Genomic DNA, 25,407 nt, shown 5'->3' with positions numbered 1-25,407 from the left:
AAAATATTATACAAAAATTATTTGCATTTGAACAAATGTTTTGGAGAATTCATTAAGACACCATACACGCGTACACTTATGACTTACGTATACATATCTCCCAACATGCTGTAGTTATAAACATTCTTTTGCGATCAGATTTCCACTTGTATGATTACATACAAGTAATTACATAGTGTCGAAATACTACCCGCGTAAATATTAGTTTTCAATTTGTTGAGAGTAAAAAATTTTTGCGGGAGTCGAAAATCTTTGTTTTAGTTTTATCAATGACTATGCTGAGTTACAATTATTTTAAAAAAGAAAATTTTTGTATGATAATTATGCAACTGTTTTTAAGGGTAACAAAAAAGTGGGTTAGGGAATGAGAAAGGTCTAACAAACAATTCGCCAATCTTATGTAAAAACAGGTAAAAGTCACAATTCACACGTAAATATCAATATTAGAATTTTCGAACATCTCAGAAAATCAAAATGAAACCCAATTCTTAACTTAAAGTACTAAGAAAGAAGAACTAACCGTATGTATGATGAAATTAATTAGTAAAAAAAATTTTGAAAAAAATTTTGTTAATTTCAAACAAGAATGAAATTACATGACATAAATGTCAAATAAAAATAAAGGTACCAAAAACATAGCCCAATTTTTGTTACAAATTTCAAATTAAATTCATTTTTGTACATAAATTTAAATTGTTTTCCATAAATTGTTCAAAAATTATGGCGCTTAAATATTTATCAAAAAAAAAATGTTAATAAATATGTTCAGCAGCAACTTACAATATATTCGTATACATATGTATATGTACGTATGTATATGTACTTAATTTAATTAAGATTGTATTTTACCAAATTAAAGTAAAAGCAAAACAATGTAAGAATATTAAAAATTCAAAAAAAAAAAGCTCCGAAAATAAAAATGTACAAAATTCATCAAATTTTTATAGAAATTATTGGACGATTAGAAAAATTTAATTACATTTATGCTAATCTAAATACACAAATATACACACATTAATAAACATTTAGAATGTTTTTGTTCTTTTTTTTTTTTAAATTAAATTTAATTCAAATTTTCTTTTCTCTTGCCAAAAAACTTAATTAAGAAATTTTTATTTTGACACACATTAATCAAAATCACTTTTAAATATCAACACAAAAAATCACACAAAATATTAAAATCGTTTTAATAAAATATGAAACGTTTAACACTTCTATAGGATATTTTAGAATATTATCAATAAGTTGAAGATTTTTAGCTTTTTCCTGCTTCATATTCTTGAATGCAATTAATTTAACCTCAATATCTACAATATATTCACTAGAAAATGTCAACCATGTGAAACATTGAATATATGCACATGTTAAATATATTTTTGTTGCATAATATAAAATGTCGAGGACATGTTGGAGTTTAACTTCAAAAGTGGAGTTTTGATTAAGAAAAATAAGAAGAACAATTATTCTAAAAGTTTATCAAGTTTCACCTTTTAGGTTTCAACGCAAGAAACAATCTAAACTCTCCTATTCCATAAAATTTAAATTCTTTTAATATATTCATCCTGGAATTATGCAATTTAAACCACAGAAATACGCTGCTAAATGAAAAAAATTCTATAAAATCCCACTTTAACGTTACTGCGTATAGAGAAAACTTTCCTATTAATAGTTGTTGGTATTTGCTTCAAATTTTATTAGAAATATTTTAACAAGCCTTATATTTTAAATTAAAATTTTAATTCAATGAGAAAAAATAAAATTCAAATATCACATTTTAATTTTTTGAAATATCCTCGTAATTTAAAAATTGATTTACAGAATATGTGAAGAATTAATGCAAATAAATAAAATATTTAAAATTTACTTGACTATTAACAAATTACTAGTTAAAATCAAACTGTTTTTAACCAACTTGTTAATAAAATTTCCAATAAAATTTTAATATTACAAACATATGTAGATATGTATGTAACATTGTTCATGCTATCAACTATGGACTAAGAATATTATTGAAAATCCTCAAAATAACTTTCATTCTTTATCAATATTCATGTCAAGTAAAGAACATTTTTACTTTTTAAATATTGAAATTAAATTTGAAAATATTACGAATGGAATGTCTATTACAGCATATACATTTGTAATTAAACTACACAACTAAATTTGAGGCAAAAATAATTTTTTATTTAAAATTTTTCACTGATAATTTAAGTTTTCAAGCAATATTACAATAATTTAATAAAGCAGCGAAAATAAATAAATCTGATGTTATTAAATAATTGCATATAATAATATTTTCATTTCAACAACGGCTGTATGTAATTGGCAATGAATTGGCACAATTCAAAATTATTATTGTTATTACAAGCAATTTGCCTATTATTTATTTTACAAGATTGATAGTTTACTTACGCTCACATACACATCTAAACACATTCACCAATATTAATCAAACAAGGCTTATTTTATACTTTTAATAAGGTGCGCTATGTTTCGAAACACATTCTTTAAAATTCTTATAGCGAAACGTACAAAAAATGTAAAAATGGAATTATTATTTTATTAATTGTTTTCCTGTCTAGGACCCTGTTCCTTAATAAGGATGCCAAACAAGTACCGAATTCTGAATTACGTACATCCTTAAATGAAAATAAATCAATATATCGTTTTATATATGTATATATTTTACAATATAATTAATTTATATTTTTAATATTTTATATGTTTGAAAAAAATTTAATTGTTTAGAGCTGAGAACAATTGATCTAGAGCTATATCCATAAACAATTAAATGAAAATACAATTCTTATACAATTGCTTACATTTTATAATTTGCGACTAATACTCAAATTGGAATTGTAGTTATTATATTTCTGATATATTTTTTTGGAATTCCTCTTACACTATTACTGTGATTTCAATTTCATGGAAATCATGTAATAAATTGTATAATTACAAATAAGAATTAATAAGAGTGAGAGACATTATTGTCATTCGTACACGTGTACCCTTTAATTTAATAAAAATTACCAAGTTTCTAAGAATTAACTGAATTTTAAAAAGTTTTTGTTTATTAGAATAAGAACGTAAAAATACTTCCTGAGTTCATAGACACTTAAATTGATTTTGTAAAACGAAATGTAGGTAAATTAATGAATTTTATTGTGTAATTCATTAATCAAAATCAATTCGAAAAACAAACTAAATTAAAATAAATGCATACAATAAAACAATGCTAATTTATAAAATTTTAAAATTATATGAATGAAATTAATATAAATTCAAGGAACTTGTAATTTAAAATATTTTTAAATTGTTTTTTTTTTTTTTCTAATAAATTTATTTTCTAATTCTATTTCTTTAAAATTTTTATATTTGTCTTCTAACATAATTTTTTTTTAATTTAAAGCATTATATATAATGATACTCGTACGAGTATTTTTATGAAAACTATGGACACCTCTGAGTCTAAATTATGCAAAATGTAGATGTACTTGGATTAATAAGGAACAATCTATCCACATAATATGTATGTACATAAATAATAAAAATCAAGATGTGAAATTTTATAAACTGGGCTAGCAGCATCTAAATAATAAATAAATAAATTATAATAATATTGTACATATGTATATACATTATGTGAGTATACACTCAATTCATAGACACATTGATAAAATTTACTGCGTGAGTTATTATCCAATATTTATGAATTGTCATATTTTACTACTTAAATTATGATTGATGTTACAAGACACTTTGCCTTCATTGCAAAATTTTTTTATCTTTCATTTAGTTTAGTGTAATATTTCTTCAGATTATTTTCTATAGAAGATACCGCACACAAAATACCTACACTTATAACATAAGATTCAACCAGATTCTTTAATTTTTTTTGATGACATTTTGATTTCTCAACGAAACAAACAAAGAAAGAAAAAAACGAGACAATCAAATGTGCATTCAAATTTGGAGGATGAAAAAAAAAAACAATCTGTACAAGTAAGTACTTAATATTATTGTTGTAAAGTATATTATACCTACATATTGTTTTAGACCGACAAAATAATTTTGAATAAATAGAAGAAAATTATAAATTATAAGAATATTATTTTACACTATATACACACTTTACACATAAATTCGTTTTGTATTAAAAAAAATTTTATAATTTTAAATTGGTTGATTTCGCAATCATTTCTTATTTGAACATTGTTTTATAAGAAACGGTTTTTAAAAGCAGAATGTTGCTTATAAAACATAAATTTTATAACATTTTTTACGTCATAATGTATGAACACAATAATTGGGCATACCAAATCTGTGGTAAAAACAAGAAGCAATTTAATAAAGTTAATATTATTATTTTGGAAACTTTCAGCATAAGTGAGGACATATTGCTCAAAGGGTCATTAATCTATTATTCTCACCTATTCAATAATCTAAAATTTTCATAAACTTCAGAAACCGTGGAAAAATTAACATTTTGCTTAAAGGGTCATTAACCTCTATACAGAATCAATTTTCATTTTAATTTCTTTAAGTTCATACGGAGTTACGTAAGTGCCTTCAATCAAATTTTCTAAAATTTCTGATATTTGACGACATTTATCCGAAATATAAAAATTCCTAGATTAAATAAATCAAAAATCTTTTTCTGTCCCAATTCCAGATTAAGATTTCAGGCCCAATGCTTCAAATATTATTGATGAGATTGTACTTGAAACGAATTGGTATACAAAATTTGAAGGTGGAATTATTTGTATGTGTCAACAAAATTGAAATATAAATGAAATTGCAATTGGTTTTTCCAAAATAAATAAACGATCGAAATGTTTCAAGAAAAAAAAAAAATTACCTATGCCCGAAGCAATATCTTAATATATATTTAAAATCGGGTTATAAAGTGAGTTGATGCATACGAGTATATCTAATAATTTTTTCGCGAAATTTTACAAAATTAGGAAAAATAATGTACGTAGGCAGAAAAACAATAATTTTAAGGAATTTTTCCAAAAAACTATGTATACATATAGATCACTTTTTATGTCTGTTTTATAGCATTCACTTTTGACTACTTGTCCCTTCTTACCCAGGCATTAGGATCTGTAAACGGTAAATTTATTAGTTTTTCAATTTCTTGTTTAAGTTCTCATCCCATTTTTTAACTTTATACAATGTTGTTTATTAGTATATATGTATCTAAAATTTAACTGTCGTAAATCTTGAAGTATTAGATTATTTTTTATCTGTGTTAATTTAGGTAATTCTCCCTTATACCACACACACATGTATAAATCGATTGCAAAATGTGCAAACAGAATAATTCTTAATGTACTCATAAATCCACATATACATACGTACATAAATATACATTTTTATTTCCATATCTTTTACAATGCATTTTTTCTTATATATACGTGTGTAATTATGTATATCGCACATATGTACACACGCTATCATAATATATTAAGAATTATGGGTTCAGGAAGTTTTTAAATGATTTGATTACTATTATCTTTAAGTAAATTAAATTTTTTATGAAATTAAAGTGTTGAAATGACACTTTTCTTTTATAGTTTTCTGTCTCATAATATAAATTAATATCTTTTTTATTTCTTACTCTAAAAATTAATATATTGCAAAGTCTAGCATAATTTGCAATAAAATGAAATATTTTATCTAATATGAAATACAAAATATTTTTAATTGAAATTTAAATGCATCAATGGACAAAAAAATTTTAAATTGAATTTCTTTTATATTATAAAAAAATTTTAAAATATGAAAGATTGGTTTAATATTCAAATTTTTGTATTGGAATCAGACGGTATACTTGAAAGATATTTAATGGATACTAACAATCCAATTACTCTAGTTTATATAAAAGAGTAATAGAAAGGAGTTACGGTTATTTATTCCGGTAGATGGGTTCACATTTTAATTTGGAAAATAAACGTAAAGTCTTACTAACTAAGTTCAAATCTTTCTAACTAACCTAATATTCGTTTTTACTCCAATATCACACCAATTTCATACAAATCAGGGTTCTATTTAGAAATTACTCCCGACTACTGCTTTGGATCAGTTCAGTTCAACGTTTTGTAAAAATATTTAGCAATTTGATTAAGTGGAGGAATAAATGTCAAATGTGTAAAATTTAAATTTTATAGTTTAAATTTTCTAATCGCTAGTTGAATTCGAACAATATTTTTGAAACACACAAGCAGACCCAGTTCTGCTTGTTCGATGCCCAGACGGATTTCCTAAAATGTTCCACTTCACATTTACACATTGTTAATAATAAATATAAAACATTGTACGTATTAAATCACATTCTTGTAACTTTATCATGCTTAGTGCAGAACTAGTTATAGAACTAAAGCCTGGAATTAAATTCTCAGCTTTCTTTTTGTTTCTAATGTACGTACTGAAAAAAGTTGGAAAAATTTTTATTTCTTAAAATTTGATTTTTTTTATATTTTAAATGGCACCTTTTGCAAATGCTTACTATGCATATATGGTAGATCCGTCACTGCACACAAGTGTTTTTGATTAGCACCTAATTCTAAGTCGAGTTAGTCTTTTGTCCCCCTTCGTTCGTACCTGTATGCTCAAAATGCAATTGAACAACGTTTACCAAATTTTCATGAATGGTTTATTATAATTCAGTTAAACGTGATGTAGAAGCAATTTAAAAGGTTATAAATGAAAAACTAGACTATGATATTGAATTGAAATTTTGCAAAGATAAATATTAATAATTTATTGCTCTTAATATTACCAAAATGTGGTTTTTGAAATTAATTAATTCTATATGTTTCCACAAAATGTCACCCAACAAACTATCACTTACACTAAAAGCAGATTAATTAAGAAATTCTGTCATAGTGCTTTCACGTGTGATCGCGGAGTAAGATAGATAACAAAACTATGTGGAATTCTAATTTTGATTACAATATAACCGCATTTAAATTTTTTAAGATTTCTGCTGCTGATAAATATTTTATAATAACACGTACCTACTTAACAAATATAATATGAAAAAATTTTAAGGCATAAGGTGTCTTTATATTTTATATTTTAATAAAAAATTTATTTTAACGTACCTTTACGCTTATTAGGACGATATTTAATTGGTGATATAACTGGTGGTTTTGGTGCAATCATTCTAGGAACTTCATCAGAAAGCGAAGCACATCTTTGTCTATGTGTAAAATTTCCAATGGAATGTCTCCGATTTCCATCTGAATTTATCGGTAATGTATTACATCCGTTTGTCCTGCATACAAATTTTTTTAATTTTAAAAATTTCATTGATAATTTTATATGCTTACATTGAAGCATATTGAACACAATTTCATATACAATGTTTTAAAAATATTCGAGAAATATCTAAAAATATTTATCTACCTTGTTTGTAACAAAAACACATCGTCTATATTATCGTTATGAATATGATGATGATGATGATTCGCAAATGATGATTCGTTATATGAACCAAGACGTTCTCTATATTTATCTTTAATACTCGATTGCCTGTAAATTGTTTGGTTACCATTTTGAAATTCAAAAACCTTAGAAATAAAATAGAAATTATATTTTAAATTTAATTTAAATTCACTATTAGTCGACAAATATACTAAATTTAATAAAAAAATACCTGCGGATATGATCCTAATGAACCAAAACTTCCTCTGGGACTACCAAGAGATGTATTGGCATCATGGCCAAGTGTTGCAGAATTAATTGATCTATTGCATTGTACTGTTGATGATGAAATAATTGACTGTTGTGAATTACTATTGCTGTTACTTTTAGAACTTTTTCGACGAAAGAATGAAAATCCTTTACTGCTAGATTCCGGGGTTTTTGGAGACTTATTATTATTATTAAAATAATATGGATTTTCTGAAATACAAAATAAAAATTTTTTTTGTAATTATTTGACAACAATATTTTGAACACAATGTCGATTTGATTTTTTTTTTTTTTAATAATTTACGGAAAATAACCAAAGTATTACAAGTAATTAAAGCTTTATTTATGTGTTACAAGTCCGTATTAAATCCTATAAACTTTTCTTTGTGATTCAATAGAACTTGCCGATGAATTATTTATAAAACGGTCCACACTTTTTGGTATTGGTAGCCAGTATCTTAAAAGTCACTTTTCCATTTTAATCTCATTACTTTATCCTAAAATTCTTCTTACCGGCTAGAGTAGTTTATGACTTAAAGGGCTTATTAACAAAATTCTCGCAAATGAAGAGAGACTAATCCACGATTCTGTATTATATCCAAAAAAATATACAGTTTGGTAACTAAAGATCTTAGTCTTCAAAAAGTTTTATGTTCCAAAATGGAACCAAAGTTCTAAACGAATAGTTACAACGGAAAATAAAAAACATACTTAAAGGTGTCCTCACCTCGGGATAAGCTAAAATAACTGACTTATAATTAATCAGCAAAAGTACACATATGGCCACCAGGGATCAAAAACCAGAATAGATATCGAATTGTCGATATGTGCTCCTTTTAGAACAACTGTTTTGATTATATTAGACCTCGGATTTCTTTATATTAAGTCACTTTCGCTTAAAATTTAATATCTTATGTTATTTTTTGTGCAGTTTCAAGGTCTATCACGCTTATATAAGCAACTAAAAGTTTATTAATTATTTAAGCATGCACAATATTTCATATACATACAGTAACTTTGCAAAAAAACGTATCTTTACTATCCTACTCTATTCAGAAAATCCCAATATCAATTTTTATGAAAAATTCGTACAAGTAAAAGAAAATTTTTTTTCAGATTCCGATGTTATTATTAACCTTGAACCTGAAATCTTATTAAATAATTATTTAAAATTTAAGTGAACCTCAACGACAATAGAATAATAGAATCGATTTGCAAAATAATATTACGAATTTTATTTTTATTACCTATCATTTTTTTTTTGAAATTTGTTCAAAAAAAAAAAAACATAAAAACTTTTCATAGTCTTAAAAGCTAAGTCATTTGCCAAGTGGTAAAAATTTTAAATATTTTGCAAAGGCGTTTATATTATATAGATATTTGACATGATTAAAATTTTCCTATTAATTATATACATATGTGTATACATATTTACACCGATGTGTGGTGTCCTCATACAAAGTATTGTGTTCTCGTACAAATTCTAAAAGTAATATACTCAAGAGGAATTTATTGTTGAAGTATGGCGTAAATTGCCACCTTTTCTGGTAAAGGCATATTAGATTACATGGTATATACCGAATAATGATAAACCTCACACAAAATTTTATTTTTAACGAGAAAAGGTTGATTTCTACTTTTGAGCTATGCTAAATTTTTTTAGATTACAACATGATCAGAAATTCCTTAACATTTTATAACATAGATAATATAATTTATTGAATATTAAAAATTGATTTCTAAAAATATGTAAATTTTTTTATGATGTTTACATTTGCGTGTACACTCTGTATTTTTTTGAATAAATTTTTTCAAACTTAATCATTTAAAAATTAGGAAATTAGAATTTTTCTAAAAATTATAAATTTATATATTTATATAACAAAAAATTACTTCATAATTTCGAAATATACTTATTTTTAAAATTAGAAATTTCGAAATTTTAAAATGAGCAAGAAAACAATTACCCCATTTTATTATTGTATGATTGACAATTATAATATGTTAGATATATGCATGTTTTCTAATTTTAGTTACCTGCAGTGCTATTTTCAAAAACGCTTTTAAATATTTTGCGTATACGAAATAAATGTTAAAATGAAAATATTAAAATTCTAAAATATTTAAACAGCCGAAAATTGAATTGTTTTAAATATAATCGATGTGGCAGAGAAACGATGTTAACATTAATATAAAAAAGGAATCCTTGAAAAAGGATCTTTGAACATTATTTTCACATATAATGTGTATAATGGAAATAAAAATTCAAAGTTCAAATAACGCAACAAACATTTTACATTTATTTCAATCTTGCACATTCATAATATATTTATATATGTTGAAACATCTTGAATACTTTTTTTAATAATCCTTTACAATATTATGAATATATGAGAAAAGCGCGACCAAATTAGTGGCAACAGATAATTGAGTACTTTTATATTCATACACATGCACATATACCGCAGCATAACATATATGACAACTATTCAAACCACTACAGCCCAAATTAAAAAGCGATTGTACAATAACTACTCTAAGAAATTACATACAACTTTTAACATAATGTTCGTATGCGTATAATTGATCCACTTTAAACAATTTCTCATAAATGAGAAAAACGTTCAAATTGTTTGAATCATTAAATTAGAACAAGTTTTGGAAAATCAGAGACGAAACAAAATTTCTTATTTGACTTTATTTATTGCGCTTATAAATAGCATTTATTACGTATTGGCTCAATACAAAATGAGCTTGTTACTCATCACTTATTTTACATTTTACATATTAACGCATAACATAGAGGTTTTGTGAACTAATCCTCAATTAAACAATTTTAAAAAGTAATAACATATATAATACCATGCATATATTGTGTTCTGAAATCAGTTCCTACAAAGAAGAATCTAAAAAAGTTTTTAGCAATTTCTTTATAGAAAAATTATTCATGACTATTATTGCTATGAGTATCGCAACTCTGACATTAAATTTCTAAGCAAATTTAATTATTTTTTGCTGTTCATAAGCTCTTCACTTTGCCAAAATTTTCTCTATTTAAAAGCTTTTCAGAGAATTTTTGAAAAAAAGAAATAAATAAAGAGATTTAATTAGTTGAGTTTTTTCACCCAATAATATAATTGTTTATATAATTGTTAAATTGCCCTCAAAAAAAAAACGTACGCTTTTCTGCATATCGCACTTGTATGTTTATGTTAATATAATGTTATAAATCAGATATATAATTGCAAATGTGTTTATGTATGATTGTTTGGTATCATAAACATTTTTCTTTAAAAAATTAAAACTAATATAAAATTTATTTCATATGAATCATAATTTAAAAAGAAAGATTCTATCACTTGTGTATGAATAAATATTGAAATTGTGTAAAATTACTACATAAATAATGACCAGAACATATTGGACTACTCCACTTTCATATATAAATATTATGTCTACACATTTTTTGACTCATTTCGAAAATTTATGATAAAAACTCATTTTATAAACTGTTCGTTTATAAAAATTTTTAAATAAAATTACTTACTCGCAATAAAACTCATTTAAAAAAAAAATTTTAACCTACACAAGCATGTCTTTGCTTCCTCAAATCACACTTTTCAAATTAACCATTAATTTTTCCGGAAATTTTAAATATTTTATTTTATTAAAATCACTCCAATTTAAATAATACTTTTGAAAACAGCTGTATTTGCGCCGTTTTTAAATCATTTAAAAAAATTTAAGTTAAAAATTATTAATTTGCATAAGAACCTTTTTTGTATATACTTTCGGACTTAATTCGTTATTGGCGGTCAACATCCTATTTTTTTTTTTAATTACACACATGAATATTTAACATCAATATAAAGCAAAGATTATTTATCCATTATTAATTTAGTACTTTTTGAAAATATTTCGTATGTTACGATCGTGATTTTCTTCGATAATTTTTAATTCTAAGATTTTTTTCGAAGATCGTCTAATGGGCTAATTTATTTTTTTTTTTTTCATAATTTAAATGAAAAATTAAATTTTATTATAACTAATACACAATTTACTATTATTAACAAGAATTGTGTCGTTAGCAAGATATCATTATTATCATATAATGTTGTATTGCTTCGAACAATAATTTACGACATGTTCGATCGAACATAAATGCGTGTGTAGTGTAAATTTATTTCGGTTATTTTAAAATATAAGTAAATAGTTCGTACTCCAAATTAACAATTATTCTAAAACAAATCATGTATGTATTTCCACCACAAATTTGTAGGACAAGGAGAAATGTTTGTTATCATAATTATTAATGAAATTCTAGTAATAATGAACACTGTATTAAAAAATTATATACTTTTTATATTATGAACTTTTATTATTGATTTTTAAATTGTTGTAATTTATGATTTTTCTCATACTAATCGGAATAAAATTTCAAAATTTGTTGAAAATAATAAAATTGCCTTAAGACTTTAGCGATTTAGCGATAGGTTAAGGAAACATATTGATCTATTCTTAATGAATGTATAAAAATATTATAATTGAAATTAAAAAGTTTTTATTAAAATAGTTTTACTAATTTGAAATAAAAAAATTATTAAAATCCAATTTTTCAATTAGATCAAATATACAAAAGATCAAAAAGCTTTATGAATTTTTATCAAATATGGTCCGAGATAAATGGCACATTTTATACGCACTTATGCAGCATAGCATACTTATTTTAATTTCAAGGATATTTTAATTAAATTAATAAATTATTTTAAAAAATTACCAGATACGAATGATGTGTTATCCAAAATATTAGCATACATTTTGCTCTCTTTTTTTTTTTTTGTGTTTATTTTTGGGTCACCACTATACTTTCCGTTTACTTTTTTATATTAAAATTTATCTTTTATAATTTTACATACGCACATACATAAATTTATATTTTTTTTAAATTAATATTTATTTATGTTATAAATTCTTATTCTCCCTTTCTTAAAATTTAAATTTTTCATTGCATTTTGAATTCTTTTTATTTTTTTTTTCTTATTTATATAAAATTATAATGTATTTTTTTTCTCATGCATTTTTTTTTTTAAATATTTTTTTATCAATTTTCACTGTAAAAATTTTTTGTACATTTGCCGGCTCTTTATAATATTTTAAGAATTTTGATCCTTTTCTATTGCTAATCTAATCTTGACTGATTTACCAAAAAAATAAAAACACCAACAAAACTGTTAGTTTCAAAAAAAAACTCAAATAAACAAAACAACATCCAAAAGCAACAAATAAAAAAAAAAAGAGAACGATGCATCAAAACATCCATAAGTGAATAAAAATGAAAATTATTAAGAACAAAACAACAAAATTGAAAACAGAATCTAACGAAACTCGCATAACAAATTATTTCCTATACATAAAATGTGTAAGTATGCGTACAGTAAGTATATAATTCATAAAATTTTGTATACACATCACACATGTTTAGGGTTTATTTTCAAATATCATATACCTACATACCGACCTACCAATTTATTTATATTTCATCTAAATATTAAATATCAAATTGTATAATTTGTACATGTGTAGCTAGTATGTGCAATTAGAAAATGCATGCATGAAAAGATACAATATGACATAAAACAGCGAAAATAAACGAAGAAATGAAACAACAAAAAAAAAAAAGTCAAAACATAATCGACAAAGTTAATTTTGACAACAATAAGATATTCCATTCGTAATTTTTAAGCCTTATATGTAATTAAAGCTAGTTCATACGAAAAAATCTAATGGGATCAAAACAAAACTATGTAATTAAAGCTAGTTCATACGAAAAAATCTAATGGGATCAAAACAAAACTGACTAAACCAGACTACATTGTAAATATTGTGAATGATTTTTATATACACATTCGAATTTCAATAAATTTCCATTCAGAACTGATTGTACTTACATAAAAATGCCTTGCCAACACTTATATCTGACCTTCAGAAGATACTTAAGAATCTAGCCGATAAATATCAGAAAAATTAAAAATATTATTCTTATAACAGAAGTTCGTTTTCGGAGTTTGATTTTCCCTGTAATAGTTTGTTAATTCGTTGAAAAACCGAATTGCAATGTGCAAAATTTGAAAAACATCTGATATTTTGAAAAATATAAAATTGATGTGTAGTAAGAATTCCGTTTCTATACTCTTTTATAATATTTAAAAATTTTGTTTGTTAATTCTATTGGCAGGATCAATTAAAATGCGTATAAAAATTTGATTTAGTTATTTTTTTTTTTTAAATAATCAAAATTGAATAATTATGAGTAGTGAATAATTATCGATCACTTGATGCGACCCAAAAATTTATCACATCGTCACGCCTACAAAGAAAACTTAAATACTATGAGTTTTGTTGAAAATTGCAGTTTATCCCAATTTGGAAACACAGGAATATATAATACGTCGGTAAGAATTTATGACCTTCCATATTAAAAAAAAACACCCGAATTTATCCAGTCTCTAAAAACAGTAATAAATTATAGTTTCAAAAGAATATGAATGTAGTTTAGGTGTACTCGAAATTATTTTAATATTTATTACGATATGATATTAAAATTCGAATTTATTTAACCCTCATTTCTCACTTTAATTTCATATTAATTGACTTATACGCATTATACGTACATATTATATATTACTTAAGGATATACAAATTTTCAATACCCTTAAAACATAATTTGCGTATTGTACATAAAAAGAAAAAATATCGTACAGATCAGTGAACATTTTCAATGTAAACATTACCGTTTACTCGCACTTATCATATGAGCATAATATTTTTAAATTCGTACCAATGTGTATCTACACTTTATTCTCTTATTCCCCATATTAATTATGTATTTTCTATATAAAGTATAAATTATTGTAATTATATTATGTAAACGCACAAAATTTATATGTATGTATTTACCCACACATTTCAATTTTTATCATTCAATTGTAAAATGAAAAAAAAATATATTGGTATAGTTGTTCTTCCTATTACATGGGATAAATTCGATTACATTCCTATTATATGGGATACTTTTGTGCTAAAATTATTTTTCGAACATGGGGAAAATAATGTCTATCCACAATCTTATATACTTGCTTATGAAATTAAGGGAGCAATAAAAGGAGCTGGGGAGTAAAATAAGTTGGCTATGAGAAGTAATTATAGAGTTTCGGCCAATAATATTTAATATTTAATTTAGAGGATGTTTGAGCCTAAAAAAATAAGCATATTAGTGCGCAAGGAATTCTATCGAGTAAAAAAAAAGAAAAGAATATTTTTTGCTATAAGAAGACAACGATGGAAGCTGAAACAGCACACAAGTTTTTTTTTTTGTTAAAATAGCAAAATGTTCAATTATTCAACATTAATAAAAACTGCAGGAAATGAAAGGAAAACATGTCATTGCTTGGTACCACAACTATCCTAAGTCCCATTTCAAAAAAAAAAAAATCAGAAGAGTAATATAGCCAAAAAAATATAACATCTATACAATTTTAAAAGCTAAAGAGAGAAGGACCACTATAGCTTTCTTTGTTGAGAAATCGTTTTTTCAGCTTCAACATCTAGAACTGAGTTCTTTGGCCTATACCGCCTTGCATACAAAATTTAACCGTTCATCATAACAAGGCTTTTTATTTCATATCCAATATCATTCCTTATACATATTTTCCCTAATTTTTCAATTAAATTTAAATAATAACAACAAACAGCTCACAAACAAAACAAAAAATAAACAGAAAAGAAAATCTTTATACAAGAAGAGTATTCAAGACTATATTTACATTGATGAATAAAACAGCTATACGAGATTTTACATGTGTGCATATTTGAAGTAGATATGTAATTAATATACATAAATTTATATAAAACAAAAACTAATAAACAAAAAATTTTCCGCTTTATTTTCAATAAAGAATCTAGTATAAGCAAAATATTAAATAAACTATACAGAATATTGTTGTGTGTACAATTTACATGTTCTACACTAGTATCCGGTCCTTCACAGTTATTACGATATAAAAATTTTATGTTTATATTTTTCTCTTTACTTCATATAGTATGTACATGCTATAGGGGAGAAGATCTTTTTTCTTTTCTTTTTCAATATTTTTAAAAGTTTATTATACTTAATATATAAAAATTTAATTTAATTTTAATATATAAGATTGCGATATTGAACTCACAAACAATTGTGATTATAGGGAAATAGTTAATTTAAGAAAATTCTCCGGATCTTGAATAACAGTTCGGTAAGTTATTTCGCGCTAAATATAAGCAAATATAAAAATTATTTTGTATATATACATACATATATGTATTATAAACTATAATAAAAGTTTCAAAACTAAAATATATGTTTATTTTCTAAGTTTCTATTAATTTCATATTTTACATATTATCCACAGATATTTCCGTGCCTCACAAAAAATACCGCACGAATCTGGCGACTAGCATAAGTTTGAAATCAAGAATCAATAATCGTCGGCTTGCTTTGCTGTATACATAAAACCTAACACGGACGCTGCGACAACAGCGAAACCTTTAAATAATATGGGAAGAATGATGGAAAACAAAAAAATACATAACTCGGTGTTGTTCAGAAAGAGGGAACTAAAATATGTAGTACGCTCTTCCTGAGGGAAAATACTATCCTTATTTTTACCACATTCTCTCGATTTCTTACATTTTTCACTTCTTCATCACTCTTCATGAAAATTCAAGTTTGTTCATCCCAAATTTGTTCCTAGTAGATTCTGAAACCCTGAAAAGATCAAGTTTCATACCCGGTCACAGTGAAAGAACTTTTACCGCCAAATTTTGCGAATTTGTTTCGTACAAAGATAAATTTTAGTTTTACGAACTGTTATTTTTTTCATTCGATAAGTACTACATGTACGTAAACAATTTAACGATTTGTACGTTTTGCATGTGTATAGATAATTTTTGCTCATAATTTCTCAGTTCCGTTAATGCACCCCTTTCAACAAATACATATGAAATTTTTATTTTAACCACATTTAAAAAATTTAATATACATAAAATGTAAACAATTTTATAGGAGAAGAAAAATAAAAATAATAAAAGAGAAAACATGACAACAATAATTTTAATGTTTTGGTCTGATACGCATAAAATTTCATTTAAGCAATAACTAACGTCAACAACCATAAACTTTAGATATGTGAGCATTATGATCATCATTCATCAATATCAACAACTCCACAAACAATACATATATCTGAACATGCATCTATACAAATTATAATATTTGATTGCGAGTGCAAAAGGAAGTGCATTTAATGTGCATTCATTATACTCAAACTTTCTTTGACAAAATAACAAAAATACTATAAAAGTAAAAAATACACAAGGAGAAAAACACATGTAACATATAAATAGCAGCAACCGTTCTATTCACCATATATATACAATGTTGTAAATATTTAAGTAAGGAACATAACATTAAAAATCACGACAGTTCTGAAATTTTTACTACAAAAATGTAAAGTACTCGTATATTGTATCTAAAGGTTTCAGTTTAGCCCATTTTGTTGTTCATCAACAAATTTTTATTCCCTTCCCGTAAGATTTTATTGTTTTACTATTTTTATATTCAATTGAGAGGTATGAGGGTACATTCAATTTCATAAAAGAATAAAAGATAAAAAAAAAATAATAAAGTGCGCATCCATTCAGAAACTCAACAAAATTAAAAAGTAAAATAAAAAACAAATGATCATAGTGTAGCACAATATAAAAAATTTAATATACATATAGGGTTTAGGAGAACCAACTTAAAATGCAAAGGATATGAAGGGTGAAGAGCGAAATAAATGCGTTCTGAATTCTTAATATAAAGTAACAACGTTTTACTATGCTTGTTGTAAAAAATTGTAGAAATTTATCGCGTGTAATATAAATACAGTACACCCCTAGAAATCGAAAAAATTAGAAATCTAAAAATTTCACTTTATTTCTCAAGTATGTGTGTATATAACATGAGCTTCATTGCAAAAGAGGGAAAGCCTCGAAAATTAATTATTTACCTGGAGAAATAAATAGTTTTTCTTGTTATTATTTTACATTTAAAGGCAATCATTATGACGCAGACAGCTAGCTATAAAAATATATGTAGAATTAAAAAAAGCGCTAATATTTTACTATCAGCAACAGCATATTACAAACGTTTGAATTTTTAATATTATTAAATTTTATTTATTTAAATACACATTGTAAGGACAAGTGAATAAATTCATCCGGAAAGATCAACCTCGCAAGTTCAAACTCCCTATTATTTTAATGAAATTATGAAATTTCTTAATTTCATAATGTTTTATTGGACAAAAATTTTTTTTATTAAATTATTCTCCGTCCGTTCCTTCCGATTTCATTCCATTAGCAAGAAAATTATTAAAATAAATATAAATATTTTTCTTAAATCTGCACAATCATGAGAAATCCTGAGAAATTTAAAATTTCAAACATCTTTTATCTTTTGACTGGCGGCTGTCTCTTAAAAATTAGCAAATGTATTGTCAAGCCTTACCTCAAACTAATTTAATTAACACATTTATTAACACCAGAATGCTTGTATTTAAATTTTTTCCTTTATATTATGCATTTTTTAAAAAATATTCTTCCTCCTAAATGTATGCAACAGAAAATATGGTAAAAATATTCGTAAAAAATTTTTTAAATTTTTCAGATGCCAGATTTTATAAAAATATCAATTAATGATCAAGTTATTCAATTGAAATGGGCAGTTTTAAATAAACCTATAGTTTGATAGATAAAGAAATAATACCAAAGTAATATCTATAACATTTTAATTGCAAAATAATAATGAATAAGTTTTGCTCCTAAAATTCCACTGTTATACTATTAATTATTAACTTTACTAAATCTTGTTCAATTAAAAATGTTATTGAAAAATTTTAAATTATCAAAATACTTATAGTTGACGATAATTAATTTAGAGTACACAACTTATTTTAACAATTACAACAAAAGTATAGGTACTTCATACATATATTCTCAATTATGTTAACCCTGGTTAAACTTCAATCTAAAATCTAGATACATGAATTTTCATTCTATTTTTAAATGTAGTTGATGGTCTGTTCAATTTTGAAAATAGCCAAAAAAAACAAAAACTCTTTCAACCCATAAAATTAACCACCTACATTTATAAAAATTTCAAAATATTCCTAATTAAATATTCATGTCCACATATTTTTACACATATATGTACATAGACACCATAATATGGCTACAATATTATATAATAAAATTATGTTATTCATACATATGTGGCGCTTCATCCGTGAGAAAAATTGAATTTAATCAAGGTCAAAAATAAGGGATGACCCGTCTAATTGATAACAATGAAAAAGATAAAGTGAAAACATAGATGTTTGTGCAAGTATGTATATTAACAAAAGTAAAAATCAAATTATACACACATTATTATGATGAATTTTGTGTATATAATCATTGCATCCTAGAATAAATATTTAATTTAAAATCATAATATTCCTACGCACATATGGATATGGTACGTATTCAGACATGGTATGTCTGAAATTTAAGACCACCAACGACTTCATTAATGAAAACATGATGTTTCTCAATAAAATAATGAATTATTTAAGGATTTAAATATTTGTTTTTTTTTTTTTGGAAAAATTTAAATTCAAGTATGAGATTTAAATTGATTTTTGGTTCTTTTCAATTCGGATGACACCTACTTTTACCGATATCAAATAAATATTTATTCACAATTACAACAATTACAGCAACTTTATTCTCTTCTTCCTAAACATATACTTTAAAATTCCTAGACCGATACAAAATTGATGTGAATTAAAAGGCAATAATTTAAAAAAAAAAACAATTCAATTTATTAAATTATGTGGAACATTTCTTAATTTGAAATTTCTAATTAAATAATCAAGTCAAGGCTTCTATTTTTTGCAAATAAAAATTACAATTAAAAAATGATCGTCAATAAATAATTAATATCTACATATATATTTCAAAAATTTGCGCTTACTGTTATTGGATATTAATTAATTGCATAATATACAACATGCATAATATATAACTATGTCAAATATACCTATGTATGTATATATATATATAACAATCAATTGATTGATTGATTGCAATTATTTAATATCCATAGCAGTTATAGTAGGTGTTGAACTATTTCTTGGACTTTGTTCTGAATTCTATTAACTATAAATGAGTATAAAATATAAATTTTCTATTTGTTATCTTATATTTTAAATCTAAACTTCCTAGATTCATATTAAAGATAAAAATCAATAAAACTTGAATTGCACATAATGCACATTATTTGCCACAGGTATAATAAAAAGTAAATGTAAAATATTAAGTGATGTAGTTCTTTCAATTTGTAAAAGGAGTAGAAATTATAAAAATTTTGTTATTTATAATATTGTTATATTGTACGAGTAGTTGAAAAATTTAGAGAATGAGCTAACTGGCATTCTTAACTTTCAAATAAAAATTTTTAAATTATTGTAAATTATTGTATATATTTTTATTGTATTATTAAATTGCTAAAATCAAAAACTTGTCCGTATTCGCAAAATTGACATTTATTAATTACTGTCAGTTAACAAGAAATGCGCTAAAACTTTTGATATGGTGAAAACCGTCTTTTCAACAAAAAAAATAATACACTATAGATTCTACATTGTAATCCTCAAAACTAATAATGCAGAACTCTAGAAATTGTGTTTGACTTAACAAAATTTGTTAATTTTTAAAATTTTAAAAAGGTACTGGGACTTTTAGGGTTTTTGAAAATCTTTGCGATAAGTCGCATTACTGTATTGTGGACAAGAGCTTAAAAATTCTGAATTATAGATGAAATTACGATTAGAAAAGTTAGTCTGGAATCGGAAAGTGTTAAAAGTTCTTTAAACCCCATCACCAAGTTCTAATCAATGTGCTTTGTTTCAGCTCATTTAAAACGTAAAAAATAATTTCATAAGTACATAGATGAGGAAAGTTCAAAAATTGAATGCTTTCAGAAAGATAAACTTTGATAAGTCAAGGAGAACGACGGAAAAAGAAAGAGTTGTCTATTATTTTTCGTTCATCAGACATTATTTTCCCATGTTTTTGTAAGAGCATTATCAAGCGTTGGACAACTTTTATATAGAAGAGGTATAAGGTTTACCGCTTATTCAAGGCTTAAAATAATTTAATTTAAATTTGCGTTATTGTAATCTAAAAGAATACCTTCAAAAAGAATTTGGATAAAAATTCTCTTTGAAAGTATTCTTTTAGATTTGAACAAACGCAAAGAATAACAAGCGTCAGGAGAGAAACTCATGTAAACTAAATTAATAAATTTTTGATTAAAAATTCTTTCGTTTTTCTCTTGGAGTTGGTAAAACTCAAATGGTATCAAATATTTTAAAGAAGTTCAACTATAAAGAATATAAAATTATTGATATCAATTTTCATAACTCTCACATCGTAGTTATTAAAAAAATAAAACGGTAACACTGGCTAACATTTAATAAGCTATAGGTGAATATAGAAATAAAAATAATATTAAAAGAAAAGAAAAAGGTACTTACCAGCAGAGAACATTTTTGGATTTTATTTCTTTCTTTTTTTTAATTTGAATTTCAATTGTACAGTTGTTTCACATCTATTTAGGCCTTCTTCATTGGCTCTCCCTCCCCCGTTCTTTTTCGTTTTTCTGTTTAATTTAAAATATAAAAATTAAATTGAAACGTTTTTGAACTGTAATCTTGTATTATTGTTGTACTGTACTTATTGTTTTCGATAGGTTGATAGTTGCCTAAAAAGGGTCTACCGTTGTTCTTTTAATTGTTACTTCCGCCGGATAAAGAATAGTTCCGTGTAAAGATTTCTTAATTTATTTCTTTTTCATTCATTTTTCTTTTCCCCTAAAATTGAAAATAAAGTAAAAAAAAAAACAAAAATAAATTTTTTTTTATAAACTAAAAATTTATTCGAATATGCGAGCGTATATAAAAATATGAGTGTATGTATATATAAATACATATTATGTATGTATGCATATGTATACACATAATTATATTTACCATGTGACATACTTGTATGTCTGAATTAAAATTGAATTTTTTAAGAAATGGAGAAAAAACTCAATTATAAATTTTATTTTTTCACAATAACTCAATAATATTTAAGCATGATTGTAAGTACGTACTTGTGAACATAGTTTTGTAGGGCTATATCTTCATTTCTTTGCTTTATGATAATATTTTTGTATATTTGTAGTCATAAATGGATAATAGGTATAAAAATGTACGATACACCCTTATGCATAAACGCAATATCCCAATATGAATGAATGGGCATAATGAAATTTTAAAGTATCTCTTTTATTGTGAATGTATCATCTTTAAGGAAATTGGAAATGAAATTGTCATCAAGTGTGAGAAAAATTAAAATTTATTTATTTCCATATTACATATTGTATGCTATATTATGTAAGAGTATTAGGTGACATATGAATATAAGGAAATTGAATTAAATATTTTTATGAGGAATTATACAATATCAACGTAAAGTAAGCATACGATATTGTCGTATTGCATTTTCAATATAAAAGAAAAAATACGAATTTTAATTATTGATAGAACGTTTTCTGTCATTGATTATTAATTAAAAAAAATGATTATTAAGACTGTTTTCCAATATAATTGTATGTGTTAAGTATTTGAAGCTACACAAATATAATAAACAATTTTCACCAGGTGCAAAATGCCTTGACTTCAAAAATGCAAGAAATTTGTATATGTCAATACATACATAATTTTGCTTAAGACTTTTAATTACTAAATTATGTGTATCAACACATTAATATAAAATCTGTTAAAACAACGAAAATTGCAATGCAGGAATTAACACCAACTTGACTTATTTACGTAGCAATAAACTTTAATTACTGAAAAATAGCGTTAGATAATATCTAATGTTTTAGATCGGTCTGTGTTGAACTGCCAAATATTTGTAGGAACGAAAATTTCCACAATAGAAATTAAAAGTAGCTATTGTTAGTACAAATATTTCCTGGTATTAAAAATTCTGCCCTATTTACTGAGAAAAAGGACAAAGTCAATTTTTTTTAAAATATAAATTAAAAACTTCTTGAAAGAGACCATCTCTAAAACTCGAGAAAAATATAGTTGAAAAATAAAATACTAGTGTCAGTGAATTTTCTGTCTTCATTTATCCTTTGCTCTTATTTAATAATTTATTTTTGTTAGGTAAAGTTTTTGTCCTATGATTCTATGATTTTTGGATTATAGAAATGAAGTAACGTCGTCAAGGAACGGAACAATTGAACGTTAATAAAGCTTATTATTTGTATATAAAATTATTTAGGATCGCAAATTAAAAGCAAATTACCAAGAGATTACATTATTTTATTAATTCCTTAAATAAGCCCTTATTATTTGTTTAATATCTTAGCCAAAGATTAGTGAATATCACAGGAAAATTAGTACGCAATCATTTAAAAATTTTAAAGCCCTTATACCGTTTCATTACATACAATTTAGAACTATAACCTCAATTTCGATCATTTTAATTCTGATAAGATACTTTACTTGTACATACATATACATATATGTATAAATTGAATGGAATTTTTCCGAATAGAGTTACATGTAATTAAGCACAATTTCATGCACAATATTAATAAATATATGTATTTGTACTTATATATATGTAATGTATTGCAAACTTTTAAAACTTAGGAAGATTTTCACATTAATAATGACATTGTTGGCAGTAAAGAGAATTCTGCTTTTAGTACCTGAATGAAATATGCTGAAAGAAATTTTCTATTAATCTGTGATCAATTTTTCAACGCGAACTCTAAAATCTCTTAGCAAATGTTATATATAGTATTTAATTTGCATATATAAAGTTTTTTAATTTTTTTTTTGAAAATTTGCCAAAAATATTCGAAATCTAAATAATTTAGAACAATTTCCTAAAACGATTTCAACAATAATTGCATTTCTTTTTTTGTATTTTTCTAAAATATCACACCTGTCCTATGATTAACATTAATACAATCCTACATTTTGAATTACAAAATTAAATTAAAATACGGTACAATTCAACTATTGTAAATCAAAATTTAGGTCAAAATTACATTTTTTATATAAGTACTCTGAAACAATGCAAACACCTTTTGATATTTATAATTAAAAGTTTAAACGCATTATTATAAATATTCCAAATTTGAAGAAGCAAATTACTTATTGCAAATCTATACTTATATTATGAGTAATAATATAATTACAAACTGTTCAAGTATTTTGGATACAAATCATAAAGAAGAATGTACAATGTGTTTCAATTTATCATACGAGTAATAACACCAACAACAACAACAATTAATAATAATTTTATAATTATAATATAAAAAAAGAAATTTCTATATGTATATGTATGTATATATGTACGTATGTATATGAAATCAAAAAATAAATAATTACAAATTAAGTTTGCATTCTCATTTATTTAATAATTTTGTAACAAATTGGGTATGTATTATAAAATTTATGATTCTGTGGTAAAAAGGAATAACCACCAAAAAATTGATGAAAGTAAAAATTAAAATTTGCATAATTTTTATGTCCTCCTTTTTCGATTTCTACTAATTGATAGCAAAATTAAGATTGAAAAGTTCTTCATTGGATTGTAAATTTTACTTCTACATTTTATACAATTTAAGAGACTTTAGCCTTTTTTTCCAAATTTCCATTTTTAATCATTTAAAAAGAAATTTCATTTTGTTGCTTTTTCCAATTTACTTTTCCCAAACAAATTTTAAACATTAAAATTTATTTCAAAAATTTTTTTAACAAATTTGTATTGTAAGTTAAGCTTAAGTAATTATTGTTCATTATTTTTGGAACATGTAAGTAGAATTTGAATAAAATTTAATTTTGGAATAAACGTTTAAAGTAAGTTTAACTATTTTGGGTAATAAATTTATATTTTAGCAGTAAATCCATATACATATTTTGGTTTAATCGTTTCAAATTTTAGCGATTAGAAAATATTTCTGTAGTAACTTAGATATAAATGATAAGTACACCAAAACATTTTTCGGATATTAATTTGATTATTGAAAACATTTAATAAGCTTAGTTGATTAATTTTTTGCCAAAATCGATTTAAGCGATTATTTCTTTTTGCCACAGAATTGTATATAAATATAAATTAAATTTATGTTTCAGAAAATTTCAAATTTATCATTTAATATGAGAAACTTTTTTAATATGTACAAATAATAAGTGTACGTACATGTATGTACACATTAATTTAAGTTGTATATAATTACAAGTTAATTATTCATTTTGTTGTACGTACAAATTATTTTTTTTTTCTATTTAAATATAAATAAATGTAGAATAGAATTTTCTAGGTCACATTCAAAATTTAAATAATGAAATAATTAAATATTTTATTTTATTAACATTTAAAATGTACATTTTTAAATATTTTATTAATTGATTTTCAAGAATCTTTATATTATTCACTATACTGTCAATTACAAAATAAAACCCATAATATTAATTTTAAAAGACAAAAATTTCATTTCTTCACTATTTT

The 25,407-nt window shown here is 24.1% G+C and overlaps 1 protein-coding gene across 5 annotated transcripts in view; it reads right to left on the bottom strand.

Annotated features, from left to right (window-relative positions):
* Positions 1-25,407, bottom strand: part of LOC129609488 (putative uncharacterized protein DDB_G0293878) — a 49,484-nt gene that overhangs the window by 19,929 nt on the left and 4,148 nt on the right. For 3 of the 5 annotated variants that reach the window (XM_055521408.1, XM_055521410.1, XM_055521406.1), the window contains exons 2-6: positions 21,559-21,695; positions 21,360-21,484; positions 7,664-7,911; positions 7,414-7,577; positions 7,110-7,282 (exon numbers count right to left, since the gene is read on the bottom strand). In XM_055521408.1, coding sequence (XP_055377383.1) covers positions 7,110-7,282; positions 7,414-7,577; positions 7,664-7,911; positions 21,360-21,372 — 598 coding nt within the window. In that variant the 5' untranslated portion in view covers positions 21,373-21,484; positions 21,559-21,695. Of the gene's footprint in view, positions 1-7,109; positions 7,283-7,413; positions 7,578-7,663; positions 7,912-12,478; positions 12,867-21,359; positions 21,485-21,558; positions 21,696-25,098; positions 25,225-25,407 lie in introns of those variants that run through there. The other 2 variants (XM_055521409.1, XM_055521405.1) reach the window with 2 other exon arrangements.

The sequence above is a fragment of the Condylostylus longicornis genome, unplaced genomic scaffold (assembly GCF_029603195.1).
Source record: "Condylostylus longicornis isolate FDR11 unplaced genomic scaffold, ASM2960319v2 ptg000040l, whole genome shotgun sequence".
Taxonomy (NCBI): domain Eukaryota; kingdom Metazoa; phylum Arthropoda; class Insecta; order Diptera; family Dolichopodidae; genus Condylostylus; species Condylostylus longicornis.
The sequence above is the reverse complement of the archived record's forward strand: the minus strand, read 5'-3'. Positions and strand labels throughout refer to the sequence as shown.